This window comes from Salmo trutta, chromosome 22, assembly GCF_901001165.1.
Source record: "Salmo trutta chromosome 22, fSalTru1.1, whole genome shotgun sequence".
Classification (NCBI taxonomy): domain Eukaryota; kingdom Metazoa; phylum Chordata; class Actinopteri; order Salmoniformes; family Salmonidae; genus Salmo; species Salmo trutta.
Window position 1 is genome coordinate 1,702,754 of NC_042978.1, and position 12,319 is coordinate 1,715,072.

The window sequence follows — 12,319 nt, forward strand, 5'->3', positions numbered from 1 at the left end:
GCATATAAAAAACAATTTCAATAATTTATAAAAGCTACAATTTTTCTTTGTCAACTGGTAATTGAAGCGCACTTCCCATTTGCCATTGAAGTGCGTAGGCAACTAAGCAGGCTTCAGCATCTCACACATCACATTGCAATGAGCTGGAGGCAGTATGCATTTTGAAAACATATACTTCATTGTTTGAAACCTGAATGCTTTACTACATATTATGAGGCATGTCTTACCTTGCTTCAAAGTAGCATTGCCAAAATCCAACAACGTGCATGCAGATATTTTATAATATATGCCATTGAAACTAGCATTTCTCTCATGTTCTATTGATTTTCAAATCAACTTTCTTTCATTGTCCAGTAACCAAAGGCACAATCCTAGTCATATTAGCAACCTATGATATTTGTTGCATATTTAGATCTCTGCTCTTTCTAAGTTTCTAATGGTTATTTTCATCTCTGTCACATGAAACCGCTCACAATGGTGTTTTACCTCTAATTGCATTATGGAACAAATATTCATGCGTAGCCTGCTGCCTTGTGCGCATTGCTGTGCTTATAATGTGAAGAAATGATAGTTGTTCAACATTTTATGCTAAATGTTCTGATCTGTTGTATGAGCCTCATTGCTCTTTTGTGGGGGGGGGGGGGGGTGGGATCTATCGCCCCAGAACTGTCCCAGAGTCTGTTTGGAATAGGCTATTTCTTTCTCGCACTGAAGGACAAGCTGACCAATAGAATAGGTAAACTATTCTACTATGGGGGATAGTAGATTGACATAGGCTAGTGATTTTGCTGTTCATTACTCGTTTGTCAGTGTCAGCAGAGTAGGCTACCCTGTAACTTTTGTCGTTAAAAAAAAATATGATTTTGCTAATGTCTCCAGTCATATAGTGTAGTAGAACTGCATGAAATGTGTTTATAAAAGGCTAACATTGTCCTGTGCAAAGAAAGGAGAATATGATGTAGCCAAAAGCCTGTGGAAAAGTTCATGTGGGCAGTTAAGTTTGAGGAAGCTAATTGTCACCATAAAAATGCACCTATACAATAAAGAATTTCACACATCCTCACAGATTTATATAAAATAGCCTACTATTCCTAATGTGATGAGTAGATTGGATAGTCATAATTTAAGCTAATTATATAAATCAATCACTGTTCGCAAAGAAGACTGTTCAATGCAGTGCGCAGTGGCTTAGAGGAGGCTTTTGGCTACATCAGATTCTCCTTTCTTTACACAGGAAAATGTTAGCCTTTTATAAACACATTTCATGCAGTTCTACTACACTATACAGTATATGACTGTAGACATTAGCAAAATCATTTTTTTTTTTTACGACAAAAGTTACAGGGTAGCCTACTCTGCTGACACTGACAAACAGAAGGAAAAAAATGACGTCTGATCCGTATATTAGGCCTACGAGAAGGGGAGACACAAACACAATGACGTCCATCGTCATTTTGTTTGACTCATTGATAAAGACTGTGAATATGCACACTCACCGGGGATATGGTCAATATTAGGCTACTTTTCTCCCAATTAAGTTGAACTAAAAGACAGATTGGAGTCTTTTCATTGTCTTCTCATTACAGCAATAGGCATTTGTTTTCCAAACAGTTTTTTCCCACGATTTGTATTTAGAAATACTGCTATATGCCTGGCTGGATCTCTCTGCTTTTCACTGACAGTCGCAACTCAACAATAATCTATTTGGTATTTGCTGCTCGCTCTGCCCAATTTGCGGGCCCATCCGACTGTAGGCTATGAGGGTTTAAACAAACCACAAAAACAAAACTAAAAAAAAGATCATGCTTTCTGGTGTAGTAGCCTATTTTGAATGATTGTATTTATTTCTGTATAGACAGGAGTAAGCTAATTAAATCAAATCAAATTTTATTTGTCACATACACATTGTTAGCAGATGTTAATGTGAGTGTAGCGAAATGCTTGTGCTTCTAGTTCCGACCATGCAGTAATATCTAACAAGTAATCTAACAATTTCACAACAACTACCTAATACACACAAGTGTAAAGGAATGAATAAGAATATGTACATACAAATATATGAATGAGCGATGGCTGAACGGTCAATTTTGGTAATTTAATTCAATTTACTCCAGAGAAAGCTTCCCCTAGCCTTATGGACACGCAGCCTATGTATTCTAACATCTTCAAATTGCTCATCGGAATTCGGTAAGAATGTCGCACGTCGTTGCATACCATTTGCATGTTCTGTTAAGATTAATTACCATAAACTAAATGTGATTTCTTTCATTCTGAGAACCGTGGGTGGACGCCATAATCTGGTTACGCAACCAATGCATATGGGTCCGGTAAATTTCTTAAATGTCCGGTAAATTAAAATGCACTGGTCAAATGTCCGTCGCCACATTTTTCTAACGGAAACCCTATCCTAGCTATACCAAGAGCCTTATGAGTCCCTTATAAAGACCGAATAACACATTCAATACAAAATAAACAAGGGCAACATACGGTTGTGTAAAAAGGTACACCTATCTAGTACCGGGTCGGACCCCCCTTTGTCTCCAGAACAGCCTGAATTCTTCGTGGCATGGAAACATTGTTCAAGTGGTGTCAAGGGACCCTAACGTGTGTCAAAAAAACATTCCCTACACCATTATACCACCGCCACCAGCCTGTACCATTGACACCAGGCAGGATGGGTATATGGACTAATGCTATTTACCTCATATCCTGAGTCTGCCATCAGTATGACGCACCGGGAACCGGGTTTTGTCGGACCAGACGATGTGTTTCCACTCATCAATTGTCCAGTGTTGGTGATCACGTGCCCACTGGAGCCGCTTCTTCTTGTTTTTAGTAGATCGGAGTGGTACCCAGTGTGGTCGTCTGCTGCAATAGCAGGACCGATTATTTGTGTGTTCCGAAATGCCGTTCTGCACACCACTGTTGTACTGCGCCGTTATTTGCAGGTTTGTCTCCTTCGACCTCTCATCAACAAGCTGTTTTTGCCCACAGGACTGCCGCAGACTGGATGTTTTTTGTTTGTCGCTAAACCCTAGACACAGTCTTGCGTGAAAAGTGTTTGAGTGTAATCATGTTGCCATATTGGATTCAGAATAAATTAGATTTACAACAAAACAGTCCCTATGGGCTTGATTACAAAATTCAGATTTACATGTGATTTAACCTCCATCAAATGGTATTATGGCAGCCATATTGCATTTGTCGCAAAATCCATGGTGGCCCCAAAGATAATCTGAGGTGGCCCCTGACTTCAAGGGTAGGGGCTAAAATACAAAATCTTTCAAGGAACCTTAGACCCCAAAAAATCGAATTGTCTGAGCCCACTTGTTTTCCTTAGAGCAGATTAGACTAGCCACAACATCAAAAAACATGTGCAACTGTATGTATTTTTGTCAGACAGGATGATACAGCACTGAATGAGAGTAAATTTGACTTGGAAAGTTGTCTATTAATCAGCCACGAAAAGGTAAAGCTTACATTCATCATAAATATTCCTAGTTTACATTTCCGCATATTGTATCTCTGCGTTTACAGGTGTTTATTTCTAAGATGTATTAAGATATCCTAATGCTGTTTGTTTGTGTATGTAGGACAGACAACTGACTACTTTTTTTCTAAATTGTTGCAATATCAGAGCTTGCAATATTGGGTTACATGAGCTTATGTGGCCCATCCACCCTCCAGCCAGTTATGTCACAATATCTATTTACTTTTGCAGTAAAATATTTGTACACAACCATTAATTTAATATATGGGAGATATTAGGAATATGAACAAACATGGTTGTACATTGGGTAGGGGTAACTAAAAAATGTGGGAGCCTTGGCACTAGCCTATATCTGCCTGGGGCCTCAGGGCCATAGAGGGTTAATATGGCACCGGGAGGTGAATGCTCTCTGGCAATCTCTCAGTAGAAACAGAGAACAGTAGGCTACAACACCCAGGGGAGAGGTAGTGTCAGCAGTTCAGCTCATCCTTTCTCTACCCCCTGCACTCTCTCCATCCTCACTGTGAATAGAGGGTAGAGAGCATAGCAACCCGTTGTTTGGATAGGAGTGACCGGGAGTTATTGAGTAATGTGATTGGATTGTTTTCCCATTTTAATTAATTACGCTGACTTTGATCGAATCAATGGAGCTGCTTTGCTTTAGCTGGCTGGTGTGTCTGTGTATGTTTGTGTGTCTGTGTGTGTGTTTGTGTTGTTCTTTCTGTATTGTATAGGCAAATGTGTGAATCACTTAAAGAGCATTTCACAATATGACCATGACAGGCTACTGTTGATCTCTACAGTGGCATTTTTTGTTGTTGAAATAAATAAGCTATGGTTAATCGGAAATATACTGTTGATCACAATTGACACCATACAAAATAAGAAAATGAGCTACAGATATTTTGATAGCCTCCTTTTACTTTTCAACAACAGTTGCATCTGATTGTGTTCACTCAAGCCATTAACGGGCACAGATGGCACGATCACGAGACGTGGAGAGAGAAGAGGGACAAGCCTGTAACCCTTTTATTTGACAGCCACATTAATATTTAATGACTCTCCCATGCAGCTGTCCTGTATATAGGCTAGTTGTGATTACTGCATTGCATTAATTACTACATGACTGTACATCTGCTATAGTGCCAGAGGGGTGCAGTATTCAGTCACGCAGCTCCATACAGTGAAGCTCTGTCACAGTGAACTCATTCCATAGCAACGCTTTGGATGTATCCCAAATGACACCCTATTCCCTATATAGTGCACTACTATGGACCTTATGTGCCCTCGTCAAAAGTACTGCACTATATAGGGAATAAGGTTCCATTTGGGACACAGCGCTTTGTGTCAGATTGATTTATATAGTGTGAGATCTGTGCGTGCTGCACATGGAAAGGTTGTCCAGGGCAGCGAAGAGCAAAGCATGCATGGAGCCAAGTAGCAGTTATTCTCCCCCTACTCAACCTTGGCTGTAAAAAAAGCCTTCTTCTTCTCTTCCTCCACAGGCACTAGACACCCGACACATCCATCACTTTCTCTGCGGGCTCTAAACGCACTGTGGCTGGGCTGAATTCTAAGGAGTCGTCCCACTCCCCGGTCCCCCCCTCTAACTCCACCCCTCTGCTGTCCCCTCTTCACTACCTTCATGACCAGACTGAGGGAAGAGGAGAGGCTGGTGCTCAGATGATCCCGCTCTGGGCTGCCGTAACCAAATTTGTCCAGACAGGGAAGACATAAGTAGTGTTTCTGGAGGGCCCTGCCCGGTGTCCCCTCGGCCGCTAGCCTGGCAGAGTGCTCCATTCCCCCCTTTGATCCCCCGGCCCGTGAGATGCCCTCTCCCCCTGACGATGGAGGTGAGTATGACACCTCTACTCTCCAGGCCTGACACGGCCAATTACCTCATAGAGCTGAGATGCCCTCCTCTCTCTATCTCTCAAACACACACACACACTGCGATGGATGCCTTAATAGCAGGGCCTGACAACGCCTCAATGTCTAGTATGTATGCACGCCCAGCGAATAATAATAGCAGGGTCACCTCCAGCATAACAGAGCAGGGCCTCCTTTCTCTTTTCCTTTTGTATGCCCGTTTGCATCCAATTGAGTCACAACTGGACTGTAGACAATGGCTGTATGATTATCCAACCAACCAATCACTACATCCTATCCTCCCACCCTGTACTGGGCTTATTAATTAGTGCACACCGTAGCAAAACGTTTTACAACAGGAAAATGTTTTGCATCGACAACTAGAGTCTCTGCCCGTTTGCTTTTTTTGGTTCGTAGTGAATTTACCCCTGTACTGTAGCTAATCTTGTACTGTGGCTCCCTCCTTCAGAGGATCAAGGACCATCCCTCATGAACGGGCCATCTGCGGGCTCCCACCAGATCAGTGGAAGAAGGAAGGTCCACACCAAGAAGAAGAAGGGGACCATTACAGCCAACGTGGCTGGCACCAAATATGAAATCGGTACGAGGGAATATTGTGCTTTGTGTTGTGATGTTAAGTTGCCTTGCACGAGCGGGACAGAATGGCTCATAGGAGCAGGAGCCTGTCTCCTGTTTCTGTAGCGTGAGGCAGCTTGATGTACAAGTACACCACCTGGACAGGATGCTAGTCTATCTATCGCAGGGCCTTACCCCTAATATATCTCCTTAATGCTGAGTGCCAAGCAGAGATGCATCGTGTCCCGTTTTTACAGTCTTTGGTAAGACTCGGCTGGGGATCGAACTTCCATCCTTCCAATCTCAGGGTGGACACGATAACCACCAGGCTACAGAGTTGTGATGTTAGCTTCATCTTTAAATTGTAGGGAAAATTGTTAATTCAAAGCAAACGAATGTGATCCTATAGACAGCTTCTCATATTCAGGTGAACTCTCGCTCAGTGGTTGCCTAACTTTATGGAGTCACCCACCTAAAACTGGAGTTTTCTTGTGACTCATCAAGTAAACACAGCCTATGTTTCTGGCTAGTGTAATTGCTGGCTAGTGTTAAGTGGTGACCCAAAAAGCCACAGTAAATGTAAGGAAAACATTAATTGAACTATCTGATTTGGCAGACCATTTGAGCATTGCATTTGTTTTTGAAACTCTAAAAACAATAACTAATTGAGTCAAGCCTTCGAAAAAATATCCAAGACAATTCAATACATTCTCAAGTGAAGTAATTTTACCTGGCAGTGGATTTTTCCAAGGAAGGTAAAAGAGCTGAGTAAGTGCTTTTCAAGTATTCTGTAAATTGGGTGATGGTATCTCAGGGGTGAACCCACCACCTACTAAAGTATGGAGTCAGCAACACAGAGAGAGGTTGATGGGTAGAGGGATGTTGTGGTGGGTACTGTAGTTGTAAGTCGTGCTGTGAATCTGTTCTCTAGCTGTGCAGAGACTCTCATTCTGGCCATATTGTAGCCATAGCAGGTGTCTAGTGTAGCAAATGAACATGAAGGACCAGATGGACTAAGCATTTCTACTAGAGCTAATCTTGCACCTGTTCAAAATGTATATCATTAAAGGTAATGATGAAAGATGGAACATAATAGTGGTGGAGCAGTTAAGGCTGCGGCACTTGGCATATATGCAATCCCCCTGCCAGCAAGGGATCGAATCCTGGCCCCACCGGTCTTCACACTATGTTCTCCCAGCTCATTTCTGTCTATCCCTTTCAATACTTTCAAATATATATACACATTTAAAAACAGGATACAGTATACAGTTGGAGATATATTCTCGTTTTTGTAATGCTCGTCATAGAAATGGATGCCATAGAAAAAGCTTTATGTAAATAGAGCTATTGAACCACACCTTAGTTTAATTTCAACATCCTACTATAACGACAATAAGAGATACTGATGGGATTGTATGTCAGTCACTGCAGTGGATAAAAGGGAAAAGACAAACCCACATTGTTTTTTGCTTTAGGTTAGCTGAATGCCATTAGACATTCCAGTGTAATTGGACTGTCACAGTCACATTGGAAAGATTTGTACTTGTTAAAGTGCAATTATGCAACATTAGGTCCAGCGTCTCCAGGTTTGCCAAAGCTTTCAAGAAATGAATTAATACGTTGTTTCGTTATGGCATATACATTTTTAATTAGTCACTGAATAATGAATAGTCAGTCATTGGATTAATGTCTAAATGCGCCAGCCACCTATCTCTCATACTTCAGGTTTCCACTGGGATTTGAATACATTATGGGCCATTTATTTATCTTTTTTGTAAAATAGGGCAGGGGTAAACCTGTGTTCAGATATCTAAGCTAAGTTGGATATATTGAATCACTTCAAGGCTGCCGGGTAGAGCACTATGGATGCTGTCTTATTTGGCTTGTCACCTCACCACCATGAACCACACACTGGTACTCTTTAAGGTTCTTTAATGAACTGTAGGATGTTGTTCTACAAGCAATAGAAAAGGGAATAATATGCAATTATGACTATAAGATGCATGCAGTATAAAAGCTTAATCAGCTTAGCTTACTACAGTATGCAATGTAAACATAATGAAATATGGCTTCACACAGATGTGAATACAATACTGACTTAAAATGATATGCTGTATGTAATTGGCTTCTATTACATCTAACTAGAAAGATTTTGCAGTATAAGAGGAAATAAATTACAATAGCAGAATACATCTGCAATCTATACACTGCTACACAATAAAGTTATAGTATGATAACATTGACAGTAAACTATAAAGTGGCCCATAGTGCAATAAACGGCATACTGACCATATAATGGTAAACAAAGGTAAAATAAAATGGCAGACAGAGCGAGTGCACTCACTTATACAACTTTATACAACGGGTGGGTCTAATCCTGAATGTTGATTGGTTAAAACCGCATTCCCCGGTGTCTATTCCACAAGTTACCACCAGATAAATCTATGAAGTTAAAATGCCGATTTACTCTGTTCCATCTGACTGCGCAATCCACTGTCTCATCAGGCCAACCAAGCAATTTATAAACTTGATCTCCACTATAAAAAGCATCTAAACTCTGCAAAAAAATAAACGTCCTCTCACTGTCAACTGCGTTTATTTTCAGCAAACTTAACATGTGTAAATATTTATATGAACAAAACAAGATTCAACAACTGAGACATAAACTGAACAAGTTCCACAGACATGTGACTAACAGAAATGGAATAATGTGTCCCTGCACAAAGGGGGGGTCAAAATCAAAAGTTACAGTCAGTATCTGGTGTGGCCACCAGCTGCATTAAGTACTGCAGTGCATCTTCTCCTCATGGACTGCCCCAGATTTGACAGTTCTTGCTGTGAGATGTTACCCCACTCTTCCACGAAGGCACCTGCAAGTTCCCAGACATTTCTGGGGGGAATGGCCCTAGCCCTCACCCTCCGATCCATACAGGTCCCAGACATGCTCAATGGGATTTCGATCCGGGCTCTCAGCTGGCCATGGCAGAACACTGACATTCCTGTCTTGCAGGAAATCACGCACAGAACGAGCAGTATGGCTGGTGGCATTGTGGCATTGGCATTGCTGGTGGCATTGTCATGCAGGCATTGTCATGCAGGAGGGTCATACGCTCATTCCTTCGACGATAAACGCGAATCCGACCATCACCCCTGGTGAGACAAAACCGCGAGTCGTCAGTGAAGAGCACTTTTTGCCAGTCCTGTCTGGTCCAGCGACGGTGGGTTTGTACCCATAGGCGACGTTGTTGCCGGTGATCTGTTGAGGACCTGCCTTATAACAGGCCTACAAGCCCTCAGTCCAGCCTCTCTCAGCCTATTGCGGACAGTCTGAGCACTGATGGAGGGATTGTGCGTTCCTGGTGTAACTCGGGCAGTTGTTGTTGCCATCCTGTACCTGTCCCGCAGGTGTGATGTTCGGATGTACCGATCCTGTGCAGGTGTTGTTACATGTGGTCTGCCACCGCGAGGACGATCAGCTGTCCGTCCTGTCTCCCTGTAGCGATGTCTTAGGCGTCTCGGTACGGACATTGCAATTTATTGCCCTGGCCACATCTGCAGTCCTCATGCCTTCTTGCAGCATGCCTAAGGCACGTTCACGCAGATGATCAGGGACCCTGTGCATCTTTCTTTTGGTGCTTTTCAGAGTCCGTAGAAAGACCTCTTTAGTGTCCTACGTTTTCATAACTGTGACCTTAATTGCCTACTGTCTGTAAGCTGTTAGTGTCTTAACGACCGTTCCACGGGTGCATGTTTATTAATTGTTTATGGTTCATTGAACAAGCATGGGAAACAGTGTTTAAACTCTTTACAATGAAGATCTTTGAAGTTATTTGGATTTTTACTAATTATCTTTGCAAGACAGGGTCCTGAAAAAGGGAAGTTTCTTTTTTTGCTGAGTTTAGACATTATTTCACTTTTCTTTTAGACTAACATTTAGTTTTCAACAGTGGAGATTTTTTAAACCTTGCTGTCTGTCTCTCCAACATTTGCAATATTGTTTCCATATTCAAATTCTATCTCCAGCTGTCCCATAGTAATGAATGTGTCGGGACGAAACATCATGAATCAGCTGGCATAATTTTTATGGATATATACAAAGAAATGTCATTGAAAAAAGGTGAAATGAAGTGCAGCTAGTTTGTAACCTTTCCAGCTTCAGTTTGAAGTGATTGTGTTGGCTGTGTTGTTGGCTACTTTGCTGTTATTCTGGCTGCACATTTTGACGTGACTATGTTAGCCGTAGTTGGCTAACTAACAAGCAAGGGATAATAACATTGCCAGCCAGTATGGCAATGGAACATTCAGAAAGAACGACTGGGTCGTGTCTCTAGCAACCGAACCAATAGAACAAACGACCAGCCGGCTTGGGTAGCAACTCTAGATTTATGTCGGGGCTATAGCTTGTGGAAGGATGAAGCAGTATGAATAAATTAATCAACATTTTTTATGAAAATATGTTTATCATTAGTTGAATATGTTGGTAACTTGTTGTATAAAAGTGATAATGCCCTATCCCTTTTAATAGCCGGGCAACTGCACACATTTCAGCAAATAAACGCCTGTTTCAAATAAAAGCTAGCGTCCCACCTCGACAACAGCCAGTGAAATTGCAGGGCGCCAAATTCAAACAAGAGAAATCCCATAATTAAAATTCCTCAAACATACAAGTATTATAAACCATTTTAAAGATAAACTTCTTGTTAATCCAACCACAGTGTCCGATTTCAAAAAGGCTTAACGGCGAAAGCACACCATGCGATTATGTTAGGACAGCGCCTAGCCACAAGAAACCATACAGACATTTTCCAGCCAAGGAGAGGACTCACAAAAGTCAGAAATGGCGATTAAATGAATCACTAACCTTTGATCTTCATCTGGTGGCACTCCCAGGACTCCATGTTACACAATAAATGTTCGTTTTGTTCGATAATGTCCCTCTTTATGTCCAAAAACCTCCGTTTTGTTGGTGCATTTAGTTCAGTAATCCAAAGGCACAAAGCGCGCTCTCAACATCCAGACAAAAAGTCAAAAAAGTACAATAAAAGTTTGTAGAAACATGTCAAACGATGATTAAAACCAATCCTCAGGTTGTTTTTGTCATAAATAATCAATAATATTTCAACCGGACAAAAGCTTCGTCAATAGAAAAGGAGAAACGAGAAAGGCGCGCTCCCAATCACGCGCTGGACTCATGTCTGGAAATTTCCACTGTCCACTCATTGAAAGTGCTGTATCTCCCTCATTTTTCTGAGTAAAAGCCTGAAAGCCTGCCTAAAGACTGGCCACATGTAGAAGAAGCCATAGAGATCGTGAACTGGGTCCTAAGTCTTTGTATGGTGGATAGGCTTTCAATGGAAAAACAGCTTTTCAAAATACTAGTACTTCCTGGATGGATTTTCCTCAGGTTTTTGCCTTCCATATCAGTTCCGTTATAACAGTTTTGGAAACGTTACAGTGTTTTCTATCCAAATCTACCAATTATATGCATATCCTAGCTTCTGGGGCTGAGTAGCAGACAGTTTAATTTGGGGCACGCTTTTCATCCAAAATTCCGAATGCTGCCCCCTACCCTAGTGAAGTTAAGCAAATAATCGCCCAGGCTATTAATTTAAGTTTTACGGTACTTCTGTGGAGAAATGAACTGTCTGTTCTGTCTTCACTGCAACTCACTGACTGGAGGCAGGACCTACAACGAGCAGGCTAAAGAGAACGTCTCTTGATTGCACAGAAAGTTAGGGGTGATTGACTGATGAGCTGTCGGCATTCTAAGTAAAGGGACAAACTAGGGGTGCATAGGGAACTCTAAATATGAAGGCCGTCTCTACAGCCGCCTCCTCATTTACAGTGGGAAACGTGTATCTCAAAAAATGCCACAACAAGGGTGTGACTACTAGTGACTAAGGCGTCATTTCCCAAACTAACGATTGTGACCCCATGTGGCGTCGGGTGATTTTAAAATGTGGTCACGAGACCTCGGTTCATAGAACAGTGCCTTAGGAACGTATTACTTATTCCACATTTTGTTGGGTTACAGCCTGAATTCAAAATGGTTGAAATAGATTTTTGTTCATCCATCTACACACAATACCCCATAATGACAAAGTGAAAACATGTTTTTAGAAATATTTGCAAATGTATTGAAAATGAAATACAGAAATATGCAATTTACATAACTATTCACATCCCTGAGTCAATGCTAGAATCACTTTTGGCAGTGATTACAGCTGTGAGTCTTTCTGGGTAGTCTTTCTAACAACTTTGCACACCTGGATTATACACATTATTCTTTAAAAAAATGACTGAAGCTGTCAAGTTGGTTGTTGATCATTGCTAGACAGCCTTTTTCAATTCAAACCTGTAACTAGGTCACTCAGGAACATTCAA

At 41.5% G+C, this 12,319-nt stretch overlaps 1 protein-coding gene across 4 annotated transcripts in view; it reads left to right on the plus strand.

The window, feature by feature from the left end:
• The window catches only part of ttll7 (tubulin tyrosine ligase-like family, member 7), a 142,141-nt gene that overhangs the window by 16,221 nt on the left and 113,601 nt on the right, over positions 1–12,319 (plus strand). For 3 of the 4 annotated variants that reach the window (XM_029706283.1, XM_029706284.1, XM_029706285.1), the window contains exons 2-3: positions 4,996–5,343; positions 5,829–5,960. The exons of the other annotated variant lie outside the window; for it this stretch is intronic. In XM_029706283.1, the coding sequence (XP_029562143.1) occupies positions 5,319–5,343; positions 5,829–5,960 (157 nt within the window). In that variant the 5' untranslated portion in view covers positions 4,996–5,318. The remainder of the gene's footprint in view (positions 1–4,995; positions 5,344–5,828; positions 5,961–12,319) is intronic. 4 annotated transcript variants of the gene reach the window in all.